Here is a 24,145-nt window from a genome sequence, read left to right on the forward strand (position 1 = left end):
GTGGGGTTGTGGATGGTCTGGAGGGATGTCAGAAGTTACAGAGGGACATAGATAGGATGCAAGACTGGGCGGAGAAGTGGCAGATGGACTTCAACCCAGATAAATGCGTAGTGGTCCATTTTGGCAGGTCAAATGGGATGAAGGAGTACAATATAAAGGGAAAGACTCTTAGTACTGTAGAGGATCAGAAGGACCTTGGGGTCCGGGTCCATAGGACTCTAAAATCAGCCCCGCAGGTGGAAGAGGTGGTTAAGGAGGCGTATGGTGTGCTGGCCTTTATCAATCGAGGGATTGAGTTTAGGAGTCCGGGGATAATGATGCAGCTATATAAGAGCCTCGTCAGACCCCACTTGGAGTACTGTGCTCAGTTCTGGTTGCCTCATTACAGGAAGGATGTGGAAAAGATTGAAAGGGTGCAGAGAAGATTTACAAGGATGTTGCCTTGATTGAGTGGCGTGCCTTATGAGGATAGGCTGAGGGAGCTCGGTCTTTTCTCCTTGGAGAGACGTAGGATGAGAGGAGACCTAATAGAGGTATATAAGATGTTGAGAGGCATAGATAGGGTGGACTCTGAGGCTTTTTCCCAGGGTGGAAATGTCTGCTACGAGAGGACACAGGTTTAAGGTGCTGGGGGGTAGGTACAGGGGAGATGTTAGGGGGAAGTTTTTCACACACAGGGTGGTGGGCGCGTGGAATCGTCTGCCGTCAGTGGTGGTGGAGGCAAACTCAAGAGGGTCTTTTAAGAGACTCCTGGATGAGTACATGGGACTTAATAGGATGGAGGGTGAAAGGTAGGCCTAAAAGGTAGGGATATGTTCGGCACAACTTGTGAGGCCGAAGGGCCTGTTTTGTGCTGTAGTTTTTCTATGTTCTTTCTATGTTTCTACTTGACCATGGAGGTAGAAACTACATCTGAGCCTAATCCCTTTCTTGCCTGAAGGCCATCCACAAATTCGGCTGCAGGAGTCATTGGCGAACAGGAGTGAGAATCTTAGTAGATTTATTGATCCCTCTTCCCCAGGCAGGAGGTAGAGGAGGACAGAGGCAGTAATCCTGTGGCTGTCGAGTGAAAATCAATGACCGTAATCCAGATTGGCAATTCAACATGGAAGCTCTATTGTGGTGGATTTCTTCCAACTAACCCCAAGTGACCCAGGGATAGGTTACAATTGTTTATTCATGGATTGAGGCATGGAGAGCACTGCGCCAGAGAAACCTCAGAAGCAGCACTCTCTTCTAATATAGCTCTGAGCTCAAATAGAACTCTGACAGAGAGAGCATTCTAATACAGCACTCTCTCCTAAATTACAGACACATGCTGCTTATACACTTAGTCAGTACATTGTTTAAAATTCCAATCTTGTATTATTAAACCTTTCACCTGGAGCAAAGAACAGTTATCTCTTCCTGCTCTAACATAAACAGCCGAGGCCGTGCTGGAAGATTTTGCTGAACTCAGATCCTGAGAGTGTAAAGTTCACTCGGGGTAAAAGCATTTGAATAACATATGCTCTTTGAGTTTTAAAGTTTTTAAAGTTTATTTATTAGTGTCACAAATAGACTTACATTAACACTGTAATGAAGTTACTGTGAAAATCCCCTAGTCCCCACACCCCGGCGCCTGTTCGGGTACACTGAGGGAGAATTTTCTTTAGCATGGCCAATGCACCAAACCAGCACATCTTTTGGACTGTGGGAGGAAACCGGAGCACCCAGAAGAAACCCAAGCAGACACGGGGAGAACGTGCATACTCCGCACAGACAGTGACCCAAGCTGGGAATTGAACCTGGAACCCTGGCGCTGTCTCTAACCCCCTTTTTTACTAAATCATTTACCCTACACTCCTATTTGGCTTAACTATGTCTTTTACCCCACCAACCTGTTGAAAAGAGGATCCAGATCTCTTCTGACTGGAAGTTGGCGTAACACCATCTCGAGGGCAATTAAGAATGGGCAATGAATGCTGACTTTGCCAGTGACACTCCCATTCCACGAAAGAATAAAAAAAGACTAGGCCCTTAATTTTGCAGCTTGATCTTTGGAATCATTTTGGTAGTTCTACGAAGATAAAGTGATTGTGACAGAGGAAGGATATCGTTGCTCATATTCAGTACAAGGAGGTTAAACATGATCTGCAATTGTGACAACGCCTCACTCAGTTTCAAAAATATTCTAACACTTCTTGTAAGAGTGGCAAACCAATTGAGATTAACAAGCAAGGCAAACCCGTACTAAAAACAGCTTAATAAAATAACTTGTCTGCAGTAGGTTTGCTGGTGTTTTCCTTGAGGCGTCACCACACTCCTTAGAATAAATGTTTGGCAGAGAATGCTGCACTGTTCTGTTTTGTATCGTTTCTGTGCTTGGCGATCGATGCCTAGAGAATCGAACTTGTTCTTAGAGATGCATTTATCAGCAGAATTAACCCTTAACTAGACGAGGGCTGAATCATAAGTATACATTTTCTATCCAGCTGAGTGCAACAATTGTAGATTTTATGATGCAAGCATGAACTCCCGATTCCAAAATGGGCATTTAGGGTCTTAATTTGATGGTGCTTTCAACAATGTTGCACTCCTCCTCTATTGCATTGGAATATTGACATGTGTTGGGTAATTAAGTATAAAGGCAAGTTTGAACTTTTGACTTGGGTGACTAAGCCAAGGTGGTACAGGCCATATTGTTACTAAAATTTCACTAAAGTGGGAGGTATTTGTTTTTTTTTCTATGTCTGCTTGAACTAAGCAGAACATTTAGCATTACAGTAGAAGGTTTACTACTTCCAGAATAGGTTATGGCTGGAGGAAGCACCTTGAGCTATCTAATGATAGGGTGCTCTTCTGGTGCATTGTGTGATCCCTAATCCTTTAACTTGGTGTAGCATCAGTAGAGGTAGTGAATCGGTATTATTACACATGAATCCTATTGGCGCATCTTTGAAATGGGGAATGGCTTTGTGCAATATTTAGTAATAAAGGTTGATGCATAAATTGTATGCCGAGGACCCTTTTCCTATACTGCATTGCTTATTTCCTTCCGAGGATGCAATTTGAAGCATAAATACCTTTCAGTTATGCTGCTGCCAAATTTGACTAATATCAGTTGCTATTCTAAATGGTAAATAGCAATTGTTTTGTCTGTTGTGGATATTGCATTCCACTTGGGGATTTTGCAGTATGACCAGATTATAGGTATCATGTTTGAGTTTGTAATTTTATATGAAAGAGTATGAATGGAGAGAGATTTGGCCATTTTGGAGTTGGTGTATTCAAAGCAATGGAGAGTTATTTTCAGCAGAAGATTTGAATTTGAACAAGTCAATACTTGCATTTTATACTGCATGCATCAACTTGCTCATCAGTTAATACTATTCTTCTGTTTGTATGTATGTTACACGTATCTATGTAAAGACATTCTGGTAGTTGTTAAAGCTGCACAGAAGCTTGCTCAGATACAGATAAGTAGTTGTTATTTTGCAGTGCTGGTTTAAGGGCTATTTTAAGCTATAGTTGCCTCCTAAGCCACACTCCTTTCGTATTTCTACCTCGTGCTTTCGAGCAATGGTCAGAATTGTAGGTGACAAACTTACCAGCAGTTCATGAGGCTCATACAAAGGTGAGCCTCCATAGCTTCTCTGTCTGCAATGCATTTCTTATTGGTTGCAAGAAACACCACAAGCTCTCAGTAAAGTCTCAATGATGGACTCTTTGATTGTGTAGGTAACACTATATAATACGGATCAGGATGGAAGTGATAGCCCTCGCAGCAGCCTTAACAACAGCCTGTCTGACACGAGTCTAGCGTCCGTCAACCTGAATAACGTTGGCTCTGTCCACAACTACGCGCAGGTAAGTTTGTGACTTACTGAAAACCTTGTTAGATAAAACACTTTTACTTTGCAATAGCCAAAAAGGCCTAGTGGATACACACTGAACCTTCAGTATGCTGATAAATGAGGCAGCCACATTTCATTTAAAAAAGGGAACCTTATTATTTCTTTTAGAATTAAGCCACAGTACTACAAGCAATTTGGAATAGCCAACTAATGCCTGACCCTGTTTTTGAAATTAGGTGCACCCTAAAATCTAGAATATGAAGGAGAATGTGAAACTTGCTATGACATAAAGTGATTAAAATGCTCAGCATAAACGCATTTAAAGGTTAGATAAACTGAGGGAGAAAGGAATGGACGCATGTGGCGAATGAGGTAAAGCACATTGGGAAGATGCTCATGTGGAACATAAGAAATGGGGTCGAACTGTGCAGATAAATGCCTGTTTCTGTGCTATAAAAATGATGCAATTTTAGGAATAGTGTGCTGTAGTTACTGAGCCCGGGAATACAGATTTAAAATGAAAAGGAGCTACGTCACTTTTTTTATAATAGCTAAAGTAATCAAAAGCAGAAAACCTAGAGTGAAACAACATATGGTATAAATAAACAAAACCATAAGGAAATTAGAAGAAAAACTGTTGCTTGAAATTCTGAAATAAGAGCAATGATAGAAGTGCACAAGAGATCAGCCAGCTCCTGGAAGGTGGGATTCTTGCGAGGTCTGAGTTCTGATTAAAGATACGCCCTAATTTTCTTTTTTTTTGGCTGTTCAGATTGCAAACAGACCTGTTTTGCACTTCTGTTCTTTAATTTTGAGTACTGGTTTGCAGGGAAACCCAGCAGTTCTTGGTACTTCAGTACATCCTGTCCTTTCAGTCTCCTGGTCGGATTACAAGATCTGATATCACCTGATGTTCGGTTTCCCAGCTGCGCATAACCCCACTTCCCTTCCCCTGCATGTCGACATATAGCCTGTTAATTTTCAATAGGTGCGCCACTTTCTAGTCCCTACGTTGAAGGATTGTGTGTTTCCATTTGTACAGGTGACAAACCGGGCTGATCCAGTCTCCCAGAGTCTAACACCACAGCAACAGCAATACAACATGCCCGAGAGGGACACAAAACCACCCTTCTCAGAATACAACTTTGAAGATCTGAGTGCCTCCTTTCGTAGCCTTTACAAATCCGTTTTTGAGCAGTCTCTCAGCCAGCAGGGTGAGTGTGAACTCTGTCCCAGATCGGCTACATTTCACAGGTTCTCCAACTACATTTTGATTTCATACTATTCCAATTGAAGCTTTTTCTTTCAATTTTTGATTGTCCCAACATTAATCAAAAAACCTTTAAACTCAATGCTGACCGGTGCTTATGTGATGTTTACTTAGTATTATATGCGCTTGAAAATATTTTCTTGTGTGTTATTTACCTCCTATCATAATTGGAAATGAAGGGTATTTGGAGTACAGGGAGGGTCAATGTTGCATCCTGATTGATCAGCACTGTGGGTTAGTGTTGAGTGGGACAGGCCCACGTTTGTTGAGATCTGCATCTAAATCCAGGGCTTGGATTTCTTTATATGGCAATAGTACTCATAAACTTGGAACTGTTTACGTTTTCCTGTTGCCCTTGGAAGACCAACCTCCTGAATCTTTTGGTATCCTCTCAACTTATCCAGCTGCTGACCGAGCTGGTTTTGGTGCTGTATTCTCTCCTCTTGTTGCTCTCCTACAAAGGAAGAAAAGGAATGCTATTCGGAGCCAGGTGGTTATTCATATGGCGGTAGTAAGAGCACTATTAATAGAGCTGTTCAGTGGAACTGTTAATCCTACAGTATTTTTCCTTCCTGTGGGGAAAGTGCCAGTTCTTGGCAGCTGGCCACAGTGACATGATTGAAATCTCACTCTGTGGGGAAGTGCCGGCACAAATCACTCCCTGATTCAGCATATAACAGCACTCGAGAGTATGATCCTTCAGCAAACAGCTGGGATTGTGGCCCAGAGAAACAAACCAGTTCAGCATGTGATTGAATCTTAAGATTGTGTTTCTGGATTCCAAGGGAAGTCTTCAAATTTAAAGGAATTAAGGAATTATAAAAACGACATTTTGTGTCAAAGCTTTTCATCTTGTACTCATCAAAACAATCAGAAGAATAGCAATGTCAGGGGAAACGACAACTTTATCTGCATGACAAGAGAGTGCTGATTAGTTAGCAAATGGACTCTGATTGGTAGAGCCATTGCCATGGGGAATGGCCAGTTAAGTGATAGCTAACTGCCAAGCAGTAATTGAAAATTTAAACCAGGCAGCTTGACTCTGGTCAAGGCATTGCCTTGAGGAATGAACCAGCGAAGGCTATCAATTCTTTTGTTTAACTGAAACAGGTGCCATGTGTGTATGCGTTCTTTCTGTCTGCAAAGAACAGAGCCCTGTGTATTAATAAATGTAGCTTCCAGTACGTGCAAATGGACCACACTGCAAGCTCGACTGGCTATCTTAGATTGTTTGCCAGCGTAACTTTTCAAAGGTATCCTGCGGTATAGTGGTTACTCTGATCTGATCATTTTGCAATATATATCGCGCAAACTCAGGAACATGCCTTCGACCATCATTTTCAATCCTGAAAAATACTGAGCCTATTTCATTACCCTGTAAGTGCAAGGCATCTCAAAAATCTGAGCAACAGATGAAGCCAGCTGTTTCACATTGCTATTATGCAATACCAACACTAGTGGTATTTGCCATTAACAGAATGCTGCCATTAAACCAACAAGGCGGTCTGCCTATCCCACAAGTGGATAATGCGGTATATGAATTTCAGTGCCAGGTATGTAGGCTGTATATCCCAAAGTCTGGTGGATTGTATCAAACAGCATATCCCTTCTGCTGTTCGCAACGGGCAACCAACCTGCGCTTGCAAAACTCAAAACACAATGTCGAACGTTCGATGTGATTCTGCGTTTGGATAACATTTGTTAGATAATGTGTGCTAAAAATTGTGCTGCCAACTAATTTAAGATTGTCAAGTTAGGCTCACAGAGTGGCCAATTTGCATGTACTGGAAATTATATGTACATTACTAGATGGGGCCCTGTTTTTGCAAACAGAAAGACCAGGTACGCACATGGCGCCTACTTCAGCTAAACAAAATAAGTGATAGCCATTTGCTGGTTCATTCCACAGTGCAATGCCTTGACCAATCAGAGTCGTGTTGCCTGGTTTAAATTCTCAAATAATGCTTGGTCGTTAACTGTCAACACTAACTGGTGCATTCTCCATGGCAATGTCTCGAACAGAGTCCACTTGCTAACCAATCAGTACTCTCTTCTCACACAGTAATGAAGTTGTTGTTTCCATTGGTATTCTTGTGATTGGCCTGATGAGTGCAAGATGAAAAGCTTTGACAAAATGCCCTGTTTTTAGCAATAGTCAAGTTCTGTACTTCCAAATGACTATTAGTTTATTTTCTAGTATTTATCAAGTTCAAGGTGAGAGTGGAAAGATTTAAAAGGGACCTGAGGGGCAACTTCTTCACACACAGGGTGGTGGATATATGGAATGAGCTGCCAGAGAATGTGGTTGAGGCAGGCACAATAGCAACATTTAAAAAGCATTTGGATAAATAAGTCCATGGATGGGAAAGGATTGGAGAGATATGGGCCAAATGCAGGCAATTGGGACTAGCATGGTCGGCATTGGCTGGTTGGGCCGAAGGGCCTGTGTCTGTGCTGTATTGCTCTATGACTCTATGTACTATAATCTGTAGGTAAGCAGTTATAATTGATACTTCTCAGTGCTTCATATAAGTTACTTCCACTTCTGCACTGTAGGGATTCTATGAAACCCTGTCTACATTGCAATTTACAAAGGGCTTGTCATTTTCGATATAAGATTAATCACCATTTTGCTTTCAAATGAACTGTGACATTGGAAATATTATAAATGTGTACAATGTTTTTTCTTGTAAATTGAGAGGGCTAGAATATAAAGAATGCCTCCAATCTATTGTTTATATGCCCTGTGTCCCCACCGTTGATATCAATACTCATTTGTTTCCAGGGGCTTAAGCCAAACGGGACTTTGAAGCACAAATCTGGTCTACGACTTGATTCATTTTGTCATTTTTTCTATCCTGCACAATGGGACATGACCATTCACCTAGATTATTTAAAAATAAACAATATTCATAAACAATATTCACAGTCCACTGGATTCATGTTCATGTTTGTGTTTACTGTCCACTGTTTCAAAACCATGGAGATTGATTAATTGTTACTTACTAGTGAGGATGGCTAATGGATTTTATACGGATGTATCATAGCATTGACATTCAATCCTTTTTTTTTCCCCCTCTAGGAATGATCAATTTGCCTTCTGAGGCATCGCAGCCAACCCACACGTCCTGTTCCTACCAGCATTCTCCCAGCAGTACTGTCAGCACCCACCCGCACAGTGGACAGAACAGCCTGGCCAACAGCCATGCCAGCAGCATCGGAGGCGGTGGGGGAGGGACACAGGTGCAGCTGTCACAACATCAGATCCACGCACAACACACACACCACCAGCACCATCAGCATCAACATCCGCAGCACCAACCAAACCAGCAACACCATCACCAACAGCAACACCATCACCAACAGCAACACATGGCCTGCAATATCGGTAAGACCAGTTTGCCCCCTCTTTATACTTACTTTCATATCTTGATGATTCAATGTTTTCGGAAGATGCCAGTAGTAGTATTATGTGTCGCAATCATTGAAGTAGGTAAAAGTGCTGGAAATTTCCTTCCACTTTTCAGCCTTCCCCACTTGAAAGCATCTTGTTACTGGAGATTTTTTTTTTAATAAGTAGTAAATGCTGACCGTCTACTGGATGTGCTTTGTAACTACAGTATGTTTTGCCTGACCTCGGAATATAGTTCCACTAGTCGTAGCTCAGTCATAGTACCAGTTCTGGGAGAGGTGAGACCTGAAAAGGCCTGATGGATTGCACCTCAATAGGGCCGGGATCAATATCCTTTGGGGTGGTTTGTTATTGCTATTGGCGAGGGTTTAATCTAACTTGGCAGAAGGATCAGAGCCAGGATGTAACATTAGAAAGGAGAAGCAAGATGCACAAAGGATTGGCAGAGATAGATAGCAGTAAAGTGAGAAATAGGGGGGGTATCGGGTGGGGCAGCGTAGGAGGGAATGCAATAAGTTCCAAATTAGGTTTATAGTGCACTTGCGTCAATGTACGGATCATGGTATGTAAAGTTTGTGCACTGACAGTGGAGATAGGCATCAGAGGATATGATGTTGTGGTGACAACAGAGACCTGGCTGAAGAGGGCAGGGACTGGGTAATCATCCTAGACAGGACAGGCAGGGAGTGAAAAAAGAGGAGTGTCAGTATTAATTAAGGAAAATATTACAGTGCAAGAGAGAGAAAATGTTCTGGAGGACTCGAAGGCAAAATCTTGTTAGGTTAGAGCTAAGAAACAATTTAGGCTACACTACCAGGTGGATTCTATCTGCTACCAACCAGGAGGAAAGATGTACTGTAGAGGAACAAATATGCAAAGAAATTGCAGAGGGGTGCAAAACCATAGAGTAGTTACAATGGGGAACGCTAATCAACTTCATGTAAGCTGAGATAGCAATAGTATGAAGTACGGAGAGGGGGAATAGTTTATGAAATCTCTTCAGGAGAATTTTCTACATCAGTATGTTTCTAATGAGGAAGGAGACAATACTGGATTTGTTTCTAGGGAATGAGGTAGATCAAATTTCAGGAGGAAAACTTTAGGAGGCAGTGATCGTAACATCGTAAAGTTTCGGTTAGCTATGGGAAAGAACATGGAGCAATCCAGAGTAAAAATAATTAATTGGGGGAGGGCTAGTTTCAGTGAGGTGAGAGGGAAGCTGGCCCAATTAAATTGGAAACAAATCTTAACAGAGCAAGCTGCAATGGACAATCGCTGCCTTCAAAGAGGAGATGGCTTTGGTAGAATCAAGATGCATACCTTGAAGGGGAAAGGTAGGGAAAATAAATCCAGAGCTCACTGGGTGATGAAGGAGAGACAGTAAGATGAATCCGACAAAGAGCACATGTCAGGTTGATAAGTACAAGTGAGGACCAGGTGAATCTGGAAAATTCAGAGGGGAAGAGAAAAAATGAGTAGAGACTGGCAGCTAACATAAAAGAAAATCCAAGTGTTTTCTACAGACATATAAATGGTAAAAGGAAGAGGGGGGGGTTTACTGACTAATGACTAAGAAGGGGATTTACGCATGGAAACAGAGGCTGTGGTTGAGGCACTAAATGCGTGCTTTGCATCTGCCTTTCTGTAAGGAAGAAGGTGCTGTCCAAATCATAGTGAAAGAAGAGGTAGTTGAGACATTGGATGGGCTAAAATTAACGAAGAGGAGATTTTTTTTAAAAGTTTGTTTATTAGTCACAAGCAGGCTTGCATTAACACTAAAATGAAGTTACTGTAGCCACACTGGCACTTGTTCAGGTACACGGAGGGAGAATTTAGCACGGCCAATGCACCTAACTAGCACGTCTTTCGGACTGTGGGCGGAAACCGGAGCACCCGGATGAAACTCACACAAACACGGGGAGGATGTGCAGACTCCGCACAGACAGTGACCCAAGCCGAGAATTGAACCCTGTTGCCAGGGTAGTTAGTTCAAGAAAGTAGTTAATAAAGCATAACAGTTTCCTGGACCTTATTAATAGAGTACAAAAGCAAGAAATTTATAGTGAACCTTTATAAAACACTGGTTTAGTCTCAACTAAGTATTGTGTCCAATTTTGAGCACTACATTTAGGAAGGATGTTAAGGCTTTGGCGAGAGTTCAGAAAAGATTTACAAGAATGGCTCCAGGAAAGAGGGATTTCAGTGATATGAATGGATTGGAAAATACAAGAACATAAGAAATAGGAACAGGAGAAGACTATACAGCCTGTCGAGCCTGCTCCACAATTCAGCATGATCATGGCTAATCTTGGGCTTTAATTCTACTTTCCCACCAGATCCACATATTCCTACATTCTCTGAGAGACCAGAATTCTGTCTATCTCACTCTTTATATATGTCCAATGATGGTGCATCCACAACCCTCTAACGTAGACAGTCCCAAAAATTCACAATCCTTCGAGTGCAAAGTTCTCCTTATCTCAGTCCTAAATGATCAGCCCCTTATCCTGACATTGTGTTTCCTTGTTCTAGATTCCCTAGGCAAGGGAAACTACACCCCACTATGACAAGCCCCTTCATCATCATGAATGTTTCAATGAGATCACACCTCATTGTTTGAAACACCAAAGAACATAGACCCAACTTAGTTAGTCTTTCATTATAGACCGGCCCTTGCATCCCAGGGGCCATACGAGTGAACTGCGTCTAACATGACTATATTTTCTTTAAATATGGAGAGTAAAAACACACAAAGTATTCCCAGTGTGGTCAGTTTTTGCAAGACTTCTTTATTCTTGTATTCTAATCCCTTGTAATAATAGCCAACATGCCATTTGCTTTCTTAATTGCTTACTTACCTGTATGCTAACCTGTGTTCCTTGTATAAGTGCACCCAAGTCCCTCTGAAAGTCAACATTTACAGTTTCATGTTTTTTAGGAAAATATTATTTCCCTCCTCTTATGGCCAAAGTGACAAAGTGAATAACCTCACGTTGTACTCCTTTAGAAACGAGAAGCACCCCCCCCAGTATGCCCCTTGAGCTATATCTAATTTCTTCTTGAAATCAGACAACATTTCTCTGGTAGTGAGTTCCACACATTCACCACTTTGGATGAAGAAATTTCTCCTCGCCTCAGTTCTAAACGTTTTACCCCTTATCCTCAAACTATGACCCCTAGTTCTGGACTTGCCCACCATTGGGAACATTCTTTCTGAATCTACCCTGTCTAACCCTCTTAGAATTTTATAAGTTTCTATGAGATCCCCTCTCTCTCTTCTAAACTCTAGTGAATATAATCCTAAGCGATTTAGTCTCTCCTCATATGACAGACCTGCCATCCCAGCAATCAGCCTGGTAAACCTTTGTTGTGCTCCCTCTAGAGCAAGGACATCCTTCCTCAGATAAGGACACCAAAACTATTCCAGGTGTGGCCTCACCAACACCCTATACAATTGCAGCAAAACATCCCTATACTCAAATCCTTTCGCTATGAAAGCCAACATACCATTTACCATCTTTACTGCCTGCTGACCTGTGTGCTTACTTTCAGCGACTGATGCCCGAGGACTCCAAGGTCTTGTTGAATATTCACCACTCTCAATTTGCACCCATTCGAGTAATAATCTGTCTTCCTATTATTGCTACCAAAGTGGATAAATCCACATTATACTGTATCTGCCATGCAGATGCCCACACACTCAGTTGTCCAAATCACACTGAAGCATCTCTGCATCCTCCTCACAGCTCACCCTCCCACCCAACTTTATATCACTTAACTTGTATATATCTCTGCAACTTCTATGTGTCTTCCTTGCATTCCCACCTAGCTTTGTGTCATCAACAAACTTAGAAGAGACAGAGAGCAATGTATCTAAGTCATTTGTACAGACTGTAAACAGCCGAAAGCCCAACACCATTCCACTGGTCACAGCCTGCCAACTGGAAAATGCCCCATTTACACCTAATCTCCTCTTCCTGTCTGTTGACCAGTTCTCTCTCCATGCTGATATATTACCCCAAATCCATGAGCCCTTATTTTGCCTATGAACCTTTAGTGTGGCCCTTGTCGAACGTCTTTTGGAAATCCAAGTCTGCTAAATCTACTGGTTCCCCTTTATCCTGTCCTACTAATTACATCTTTAAAAAATTCTGATAAATTTGTCAAATGGGATTCACTTTCATAAAACCATGTTGATTTGTTCAAATCATTCTACGCTTTTCCAAGTGCATTGTTGAGACTTCCTTAATAATAGATTCCAGCACTTTTCCAATGACTGATGTTGTGGCAGATTTACAGTTAATAGGGCCCTGTGCTCAGCTTTGTGTTTGGGGGGGGGGGGGGGGGGGGGGGGAATGCACAAATCTGATCAATGCTTTTTCACTTGTACCAATATGCCTGTATGAGTAAAACCTTGTTGAAGTCCAAGCTTACCTCCTGTATGCATGGTGGTGAAGATGGCAAGAAGCAGTTGCAAAGAGGCTATTTGCTCTTTTCTTGGAAGCTGTTACTTGAAATGCCCCTCTAATACTGTTTCCCAACATCCGCAGTATTTTATATTTATGGCAGAGGGAACGCCCAGCGACTTGGGGGCAACAGAACCCCTTTAATCCCTCTCTGGGGGAAGGAGAGCATGAGCCAACTGGGATCCACATTGTCTCCAGTGGCAACCTGGCTGTCTCCCTCACCGGTCCTGGCTCTTGTTCCGGTCCATCTTTTACAAACACCAGGTTGTAGAAAACCATCAGCTGGGGCTGTGATCCTTTTGTGCACTGGAACTCAAAATGTTGCAACTTGCAGGCAGCATCTTAAAGTGGCCAAGCAGTGGCTCCCACCGCAGGAGCCGCAAGTACGTATGGTGTTTTGGGGCGGAGTTACGCTTTGAGTTGATCCAGCTGCACACTGCAAAAATAAATGGAATTTTATATAACGTCGAACTAAGTGACTTTGCCTGCTATTCAAAAAGTATTAAGTGTCTGAAATATTGTGCGAATATTTCAAACAGATTGCAAATATATGAAAACAGCTTGTGGAGAAGAGGGAGCCACTCTGTCTTCCCAGAGCCCTGAGCTGTAAATCTGCCACCTAACTGATGTCAGGAAACCCTCTTTCTCCTTTCTTGAATGGTGATGTAACATTTGCTGACTTCCAAGCTGCTTCCAGAATCTAGGGGATTTTGGAAAAACATAGCCAGCTTATTCACTTCCTCTGCAGCCATCTCTTTTAGAACTCTGGATTGTAGGCCACCAGGTCATGGAGATTTGTTGGGCTTTAGTCCCTTGAGTTTCTTCAATACTTTATCTCCACTGATATGTTACTTTATTTATTATTGGCCCACTCTTAACCCCTCGATTACCCCCTGTTTCTGGTATGTAACTTGTGCCGTCTAAAGTTTGTTTGTTTATTAGTGTCACAAGTAGGCTTATATTAACACTGCAATGACATTACTGTGAAAATCCCCTCGTCGCCACACTCTGGTGTCTCTTCGCAAGGCCAATACACCTAACCAGCAAGTCTTTGGAGTGTGGTAGGAAACCAGAGCACCCAGACAAAACCCACACAGTCACGGGGCGAACGTGCAGACTCCGCACAGACAGTGACCCAAACCAGGAATCGGACCCAGGTCCCTGGCGCTGTGAGGCAGCAGTGCTAACCACTGTGCCGCCATGCCACCCCCTTCGACTGTTAAGGCTGACACAAAATATCTGTTCACTATTTTAGCCATTCCCTCATTCATAATTGCTCCTATTTCTTGTACAGGCCCAGTGTTTACTGGGCTCTCTCTTCCTTTTCACTTGTTACAATCTATTGTTTACAGTAACTAACACCAAGTCAGGCAACCATTTTCAGTTGATTGATAAATAACTGCCATTACCAGGCAGTTTCTATTAGGCTTTTGAGCGAGCTAACAGTTTTAAAGTTCTAAATCAGAGTCTGCCTGTTAATCTGAATTATAATAGCTCATGAAAAGCTTACCAGAGACATCTTCCTTGTTAGCACTTGTTCCACGTCGCACTGAGTCCTCATCATCTCCACTCTGCGCTGTGCTGGAGCTGTTCTCCTCAGAGAAGAGAAGGTTGAGAGGAGATTTGATAAACGTGTTCAAAATCATTAGGGGTCAGACAGCGTAGATCAAGAGAAACTGTTCCCATTGGTGAAAGGGTCAAAGAAGCGGTTGTGCTAGGCAAAAGAAGCAGAGGTGACGTGAGGAAAAACTTTTTGACTGTGAGATTAGGATTTGGAATGCATTGCCTGCGAGTGTGACGGAGAAGATTTCAATCGAAGCTTTGAAACTGGATAATTATCTGAAGAGAAAAAATTGCTGGGCTATTGGAAAAGGAGGAGGGAGTGGCTCATTAGCTGAGTTGCTCTCGCAGAGAGCTGGCACTTGACACGAAGGGCCAAATAGCCTCCTCCTGTGCTGTAACCATTTAATGATTCCATTCACGCCTCTTGAGTCAACAAGTCTGAGAAATAGACCAAAACTGAACTGAGCCTGACCTGTCCTTGCCAAATCACATTGTGCACTTTTCTAGGAACTCAGTGATTTTCTTTTTCACTTTCTCTGCCACCCACATGCCACTCCCCATTTCACCACCTAATCTCACTCCTATTTAGTGCATCCTTAATGCTAACCAAAGCATATTAGCAGACTCAATACACACTGGGAATGTGTACTGTGTCTTTCTTGTATTATGTGGTTCACTACCATACTGGCTGCTATCTTTACCAACCAAGTCATTTAAGGGGGTGCAACCTTTAATTAAACCATGGTGAAAATTGGAATTGGTACTCTTGGCCTTATACTCACTGGAGTTTAGAAGGATGAGAGAGGATCTGATCGAGGTATATAAAATTTTAAAAGGGATTGATAAAGTAAATGTAGACCAAATGATTCCTCTTATGGGACAATCCTAGAACAAGAGGTCACGGGTATAGGTTGCGAGGCGGTAGATTTAAAACTGAGATGAGGAGGAACTATTTCTCGCAGAGGGTGGTGAATTTGTGGAACTCGCTGCCCCGTAGCACGTTGGAGTCTGAATCATTGAATGGTTTCAAGAGGGAGATAGACATATTTCTAATTTTTAAAAAAGGGAAATAGGGATGTAGGGAGCTGGATTTGAGACCAGGGAGAGATCAGCCATGATCTGCTCACGGATTATGTTGGAGCTATGTCCAGGTCAAGGGCACAATTTCAGGACACACATCTATTTTTTCTTTATTCAGAGCAGGCTCGAAGGGCTGAATTTGCCTACTTCTGCTCCTAATTCCTATGTCCTATGTTCCTTGTATATTTAGATCATGACATGTAGAAGTCACAGGATTGTGACTGGCCAGTGGGCAAGTGATTGTAATCTATTTGCTGTGCCTTCTTGTACTTGGAGCAGTTTACATGTAGGCTGAACAAACTTGTTAGCAAACTTGTTTCTGGCAAGCTACAGGATGTAATACAGATCATTCATTTTTTTCCTGTAATCCTGGCTGCACAATGACCACTTAGTCACTAATATTGCTGGGCATTATTTAGTGAATATTATTTCAGGTCCTCTTGCAATCAAGTGGTGTGGATGTCAAACAAAAGGCCCCTAATGTTACAGACCAAATCCAGTAGTACAGATATTGTCAGTTCAAAGATGTTTCAAAATTAACCAAGTAAGACAGCATATTTCCTAATTAATGACAGCCTGGTTAAAGTCTCAGTGATACTCAGATTGTACATCAGTGCTGGCACTAGTTTTGCCAAATCCTAACCGCCACACCAAATGTATGTACTATACAGTATTCTGTTTCTTTATTCTGCTCTTTTAAACTTGGGTTGTGTGTGGTGAGTTCTTTTTGAGCTGTGTAACACTAAGTTGAAGTGCAGACTAGTTCTCATCTGTTACTAGTTTTGGGAGAAATAAACTATCTTGAGGCTAGAATTAAGAGCATCATAGAAGAGTATTGTGCAACATTCAAGTGTGCTAAAAGCAAAATACTGTAGATGCTGGAATCTGAAACAAAAACAGAAAATGCTGGAAAACCTCAGCAGGTCAGACAGCTTCTGTGGAGAGAGAATAGAGCCAATGTTTCGAGCAAATGTCTGCTCTATTCTCTCTCCACAGATGCTGTCAGACTTGCTGAGATTTTCCAGCATTTTCTGTTTTTATTATTAATGTGGTAACCTGGATGAAAATTTATTTTTCATACTATTAACTTTTGATAGGATTGTCTACATATTTGTAGAGGGTAACCTTGTATTACAATTGTAACCTTCTTCATAGCAACTCTTAATTCTGAATATATAATCTATAATGCTGAAGAGTATGTTGGCTGGCTTGGATGGATGATACTCTTGCCTCTGAAGGTTGCGGGTTCAAGCTCCACTCCAGATCTTGAGCCCAAAGACTAGACCAATGCTTCATTTGAATACCATGCAAGGTGCTGAATTGTTGGAGATGTGGTCTTTCTAACAATGTGTTCTTAAAAAAGAGAGACGTCACATGTATATTTGTGTGGATGTAAAAAAATAATTCCATGTCACTGTTTGTGAAAAAGAGAAGGCATTTCCTGTGCCCTGGCCAACATTCTTCCTTTAACCAACTCTGCTAACGTTTTAAATGATCGTTCATCTCAGTTACTGTTTGTGGAAGCTTATGTGCAAATTGGTTGCTGCATTGTTTGCAAAACAGAATGATGGCACTTCAGAAAGTAAATGTTTGGATTCGAAGTGTTTGGGGGTGTTGATATATGGTACTGTATAAATGTAAATTTTTTTTCTAATACAGATATAAAGCATATTCAATCTGTGTAAGTTGATATGTAGGGTATACCTGGTACCTGGCAGTAAATTATGTTGTAACTAAATTGTAAACAATTTAAAACCAAAGCTACGTATTAACCTCTGGGGTTAAAAATGAAAGGATGAGTGTTGGTTATATATCTGAAACAAAATTCTAGAAACACAACAAATCTTTTAGCATAAAGGAAAAGGCAGGTTGACCGATGGAAACCTTTCAAATGTTTAAACATTAAGCTGTTTCTTTTATCGGCTTCTTGTGGATCTACTGTGCACTTCTAGCATTTTCTGTCTTTATATCTGAACCAATTTGGTTACAGTAATATTTAGACATTTTTGTTAGTATTTGCTATTGTAAATTGTTCTCAACATTTTCCATTCGGGTTTGCAATGCATACTGTTCCATAATCAGAGTCTTGTTATGGTTCAGGTCCCAAACTCAAGTATTTTATGAAGCCTGCCGGAATCATCATTTTTGCATTTTGAATCTGGCTAGGGTAAGCATGAGTTGTTTCACTTCAGGTATAATTCAAGTGACCCATTAGGGAGTTTTAATCAAACAGTTTATTTAAAAATATAGTTGACACGCGTAGTAATAAAATTAGCAAGAACTTTTTATCAGTTACAAACAAGAAACCAAAACAACCACTATAATGTATAACTCTTAATGATGTATCTAATGATGTTCCAATTAAAAACCAAAATCCAATAAACAAAACCCATCAAACAGATTTATCATTGCACAGGCTAAAGCTCATGTGATACTGGAATCTAGTTCCCTGGGTTGAATGCTGATTTCAAATGATCTTGAAAACTCAGAGCAGCCTGCAGTCGTATCAGCTCTCCAAAACACCGAAGCACAGATTAATTACTGCAAAATGGCAACAAGCCTTTCTTTCAGCTAACTGGTAAAATTTTCAAAGCAAAACAGAGACTTTTCTAGGTTGCTTCTAAGACTGCCCATAACACTGCAGCCAAAACGAAACTGAAAGCTGAAAAACTTCCGTCACCTGACCTCTCAGTTTTTTTTCTAGCAATGGCATCACTTAAGGTTGTGACGATGAGTAAAAAAAATCTCTTAAGAGTTCACTAATATCGCAGTCTGTAGCCACTAGGTGATTCTGTGGAGCAAACCTCATCCCATCTGTGTTGCCTCCCTTTATAATGGAGAAAGAAGTATGTAAGTAGGAGCATTTTATAAAGATAAAACACAGAACAGGCATGGTGGCACAGTGGTTAGCACTGCTGCCTCACAGCACCAGGGACCCATGTTTGATTCCTGGCTTGGGTCACTGTCTGTGTGGAGTTTGCACGCTCTCCCTATGTTTGCTGGGTTTCCTCTGGGTGCTCCAGTTTCCTCCCACAGTCCAAAAATGTGCAGGTTTGGTGATCTGGCCATGCTAAATTCTCCTTAAGTGTACTCAAACAGAGGCTGGAGTGGCCACTAGGGGATTTTCACAGTACCTTTATTGCAGTGTGAATGTAAGCCTACTTGTGACTAATAAATAAACTTTACTTTACTTTGACGTGATGCTATTACGCATCTATGATCAGTGGATGCTGTTCTGACACGCGGTTTCCTCTTTCCATTCACCATAACCATTGTTAAAGTAACACTGCGCTTTGTCCGCCTGCCCTCCTTTCTGCACCCTGCTCTGCTTCTTCCCCACCATACCTTGACTTCCTCCTGACTTCGCCAGTGGTCCTGCTTCTGAATTACTTCACTTTCCCTCCTCCAGCTGCTGCAAATTGCACTCTTCAACCAGATTTCTAATAAAGCCTCCATCATTTTGACCTAGCCTGCCATGCCAGCTCCTGCCCTCGACTCAGGTCTCACCCTATTTACTGCTTCTTAGTGCCAAGCTATAACACAAATCAATGCTTTCCGGAGAGGACCAGAAAGATGTTTTAACTTTTATTAGCGCAGTTTCTCGTGCTGCAGGGCTCAAGTTCTTGACACAAAATGTGGCTGCCAGAACCCAGCAAATGGAGTCATACGGCAGATGTATACAGCTTGACTTGAACAAAGTATTTAGCGTCAACAGTAAATCCTTTTCAATATATTTGAGTTAGATGTTTTAAATGTTTCAAATGTCTGCATTGACTTCCAGAAACTCTGATATTGGGCAGTGAATCTAATTGTTCATTAAATATCATGGTTTGACTGGATTGTGTGTCTCCATGGTGCATTTATAGAGGAAATTGTATTGTCTTTGTGATGGTTTATTGTGTTTGAATATTGTAATTCCTACTGAAATTATTGATGGCATTTAAGCAAAATCAAATGGTGTGCTGCAAATGGCCACTTCACACCGTATCACCATTTGATCTGTGTTTTTAATGAATGAATCAACAGATTGAAAACATGCTCATCTGGGATGCACATTGCCAAATTAATGATACTGAACAGGGTGTTAAACTCGCCCTCAACCCCATCTTTAGTAACACTGGGGCTTCATCATCAACACAGAAGTGGGGGAAAATATGCTTTAGTTGCAAATAGTCGATGAAATGGAAGAGCCCAGGTTCGATCCCTGATCTGTGCTGGATTTACTGATTAGTCAAAAAGTGCTACACTTTGCCCCAGTGTTATTGCCCTATGGTGAAAGGAAAGAACAAGCTTTACTTTGTATGGGTACCTTATCAAATCCTCTCAAGATGTTCCAAAGCGCATTACAACCAGAGTTACTTCTGAAGTGCAAACAATGCTGTTATGTAGACAAACGTGGCAACCAATTTGCTTACAAGGTCTCGCAAAGAATAAATACATTTTCCTAAAAAACGGTTTTGTTGGAGTTGGCTGATTAGAAAAATTCTAAGTCCAGTTTTAAATCCACAGAAAGCCAGACTACCAACTGAACCAAGCGAGCTAAAATAGTTCTAATTGCTGGCATAATTCTCACAGCAATGTTTTGAATATGTTTTATTGAATTCATTATGTTGTTCTAATGCTCTTTGGTGGGTTTATGGCTGTTGTAGGCATTCCTTCTGATTGGTGCATGAATCTGGACACTCTGAAGGAGAGTTTCCGTATTGCTAGCAGTTTCAACTGGTCTGATGTGGATCTCTCCCAGTTTCAAGGTAGGTTGCTGATAACGTGGAGCTGTGCTCCCTACCCGCTATGGCTTATTGGAACTCTCCAAGGTGCAGATTCCGGCTTCCTATAGGCAGAAGTAATAAAGTGAAGATGAGGCAGTTTAAAAGTAAAATGTAACCCAGAAGGTCTACAAAACTTTACAGGCCTCAAATGTTATAATTAAAGCACATGTTTGTGTGTGATTTAGGACATATTTTTGCTGAGGGAGGTTAAACCATTGCTATTCCTGCTACAATACCCTTGTACAATTTGGGAACTTTAGCCCTGAGCTGCAGAACAGAAATCTTTTTCAGTAAAGTCTCATTAACGGGTGTAATCCTGTGCAAGTTTGCATTTAGTTCTGGTCTCACTCAGATTTGGAAATGGTAGGTTTATTCTGTTTTTTCATGCCATGCTGACCACACATCCACAAACCAACCTGACCCTGTGCACACAACAAAAATTGGCTGATAGGCTTTTGTGCTCAATGTGTGGAGCTAGGTTAGGTATTAGTGTTATTTATTTTATTGACTTTTATTTTTTTAATTTTATTTGCTTTATCATTTTCTTTATGTTACAGTTAGTTTGGCCTTTTTTTAAGATACCTGCTTTGCCTGTCAGGCTGTGGACCCATTGGTTCTTTAGCCTCTTGTTTCCCTGGATTCTCTCCTTAACACTCTGTCATGCCTTTTATCCGCAGGTCTGATGGAGAGTATGAAACAGGCGGATCTCAATAACTGGTCACTCGATCCTGTTCAGTTTGCGGACTTGTGCTCTTCCCTAAACCAGTTCTTCACACAAACTGGTCTGATCCAGTCACAAGGGAACATGCCGCCCTCGGTTTGTCACAGCACAATGCATTCGCAGAAACCAAACCAGCACATCAGTACAGGTATAGACGGCAAACTGTAGAGCTAGTTATAGCTTTTAATTTGTCGATAAGGTATTCAAATAGGTGAAGCTTTAAAGATGAGTAATCTTTTGTTTGTTAGGCCATGGCAATTCAGAAAATTGTTGCTCAGCTTTAACCCCAAGAAAAAGTGCCAAGCAGGCCATTTTGTTTTTAAATTTATGTTTACCTTTTATAAGTTTTGATTTATTTTGAAAGGGCAGGGGAAACAGCCAACATTATTGTGCAAAGGGAAGGTGTTTGGTTTTATCTGCTTCTCAATCTTTCTTGTTACAAACGAAAAAAAAAGCTTTGTTTGTGTCTGGAGCCGAGTCAAATTGATAACACTATCAGTTTGCACAATGTGCCCTGGGCTGTCTGTGTGAAACGCACCAGGTACCACCACATATAAAGGCTGTAATAATTTGAACAAGCCGCTTCTGTTCACCTCCTGAAATCACCCCAAAAAAACCAATGGAGAGTTGTAGACAGACTTGGATGGGGAACAGAACCAAACTTGCAATAAAGGAGCCTGTTTTCAGCCTGGTTTTCATTTGATGATTTGCATTTATAATTGTGGCAAATCAATAAAAAGAGAACCGTCCAATCATGCACCGCACATCAGATTATTTGTTAACAAAGGAGTTTTGCAGCTTAGCTTGGTGACACTCTCCCTTATTCTCTAATTCCTAACCAACAATTTACATTTACAGCATTCTGCTTTTCAGGTTTAGCAGCTCCTAATTGCGCCTGTCTTTTGAAATTAACTGTTCCTTTTTTTTTACAGCTTCTCTGCTCCTTATTCTAAAGTTTATCAACATGCTGCTTAAATTTTGCAGGTTTCTCCAGTTCCTGATGATTACTTTTGCTTGCTTTCCTTGCACATTTTATTTTGCCTTTCTGTTCTACTCGAGATCTCCCTCTTTGCATTTGCAATACATAGACCTCTATGGCTTTCCCACTCTGCAGCCTATTGGTTACTAATTAAATTTGACATTTTTCTGCTTTCTGCCTACTACTAACTGGACTCTCTCATCACATCCACCTTCAGTTGCTGACTGCAGCTCTTTTCCATACTTTACTCACCATTTGAAGCCACGTTTCGTTTTGCAAGCATTGACTATTATTTCCTCTGCTCTACTAAACAGGATTGCAAAGTTCAAAATTAAGGACGTAGAAGCACCAGACAACAGGACCAGTCAGTAGTTAATAGATGCACTGATCGACGACAAAATTATAGCATGGTCCTGCTAATGTGTTACTAACTTTCCCGTTGGCTTATTTGATTGAAGCTGTAAATAGCTGTTTCATATCGACCAAGAAGGTCCCACTTCAGTCCTCAATGCTGATTTTGGTTGCCGCTAGTGGGCTATAATTAGCCTCAGCCCCCTGGAGTTAAAGGAGAGAAATTCTTTTGAGTTCTTCCTCCAAATCACTATCAAACATTTCCTACTCAGCCACCTACTATAACCATCAGAACTGAAGAGTCTGTATAGAGACTGAGTGAGGGCAGGATCAGGTAAGGGTATGACTCAATTGCAGAGCCCAGGGCCACACACACACACACAGAATGGGTATTCGAGCAAGGTAGGGGATGGTGACCAATATTTATTCGTTCTCCATTTTGTTTTCTATTGGTCTCTTGCTTTGTCTCCAGTCAAGAGATCTGGCAGAGATGCAACTCAATCTGAGTTCATTGTAACTATCTCTAATCACCTATAAGGAGAAGTGACCCTGAATTTCTCTCTCTCCCTGTGGAGCAACACAGGTCTTCACTCAGGGCGCCTCCACAATATAACTGTCTAGACAATAGAATATTTTTATGAACATCACAATGGACCTCCACTGTGCTGTGCCTCCACGCCATCCATTGTCTTAATTTCCAAAACAGCACTGAAGTCTGTTACACACTATTTCAGAATTAGTAAATGCAGCTGCTCCTTTATTAATGGGTTTGTATGCGGGTCTGAGGAACAAAATTGCCATGAGCTAACTGTAAATGTTTAAATTCTGAATATTTTAATATTAAATATATATACAGGACTGTCTGCATTAATAGATAAATGTTCAACTTGCGATTTGTTCTTCCCTCTGTTGAAGGCTCATTCCCTTACTGTTGGAATGTCTTCAGTTTGCTGAGATTTCCTTCTGTGACCTAATCATCGGTTTTACATGGCAGTGCCAGCAAGAACAACTTTAAATTCATGAAAATGTTCGTGTGCGAGTGCAAATAATCCATTTTGTTACATCAACTTGAGAGAAAAGGCTTGCAATCTTCTTCACAAATCTTACAAGCAAAAGAAATGGTGATGAGAATAGTACAGTGTAGTTAAATCTGTAGAATGAAAAGTCAGTACTGTACTCCAGTATAATTGATCAATAACATTCCCCTCCCCCCAGATTCAGTTTCAAAGAAGCTTTTTTTAATGATTGAATAGGGACTTCTTTCTGGGAAATGGAACACTTGTCATCTTTTTAACTCTAAAGTCAGGTATATCACCATCAAGCATACCACCAACAGGCTAAGTGCAAGCTCTATTTAGTCTGACCACAGGCAAATATGCTTGTAGCTGTAAGCTCAGCAGCATTCACCTTAATTTACCCCTACCAGTGTGGCATTCTTACGTTTGCCATGCTCGCAATCCTTGCAGCAAATGAGATGGACAATCCCGGCGTGGTTTAGGTGAGTTTTAGGTTATGGATCTGTCCAGTTGGGAGCCGGGTTGAGTCTGTCAAAGCTTAATCGCATAGAACCCTGAGAGCCAGCAGAAAGAGGAGATTTCATCCATCGGCAGGGGGGCAGATTCAAACCCTAGTCCAAAGCTAAAAGTGCAGTGTGCTCAGTTTTCTTGACATATTCCTGATATTTGTTTCTTATTCCAA

The 24,145-nt window shown here is 41.4% G+C and overlaps 1 protein-coding gene across 7 annotated transcripts in view; it reads left to right on the plus strand.

Annotated features, from left to right (window-relative positions):
* foxj3 (forkhead box J3) overlaps window positions 1-24,145 on the plus strand; it is a 122,408-nt gene that overhangs the window by 85,545 nt on the left and 12,718 nt on the right. For 3 of the 7 annotated variants that reach the window (XM_078239020.1, XM_078239021.1, XM_078239022.1), the window contains exons 6-10: window positions 3,721-3,849; window positions 4,879-5,050; window positions 8,189-8,494; window positions 20,277-20,378; window positions 21,074-21,265. In XM_078239020.1, the coding sequence (XP_078095146.1) occupies window positions 3,721-3,849; window positions 4,879-5,050; window positions 8,189-8,494; window positions 20,277-20,378; window positions 21,074-21,265 (901 nt within the window). The remainder of the gene's footprint in view (window positions 1-3,720; window positions 3,850-4,878; window positions 5,051-8,188; window positions 8,495-20,276; window positions 20,379-21,073; window positions 21,266-24,145) is intronic. The other 4 variants (XM_078239024.1, XM_078239023.1, XM_078239026.1 and 1 more) reach the window with 2 other exon arrangements.

Source organism: Mustelus asterias, chromosome 22 (genome assembly GCF_964213995.1).
Source record: "Mustelus asterias chromosome 22, sMusAst1.hap1.1, whole genome shotgun sequence".
Lineage (NCBI taxonomy): Eukaryota > Metazoa > Chordata > Chondrichthyes > Carcharhiniformes > Triakidae > Mustelus > Mustelus asterias.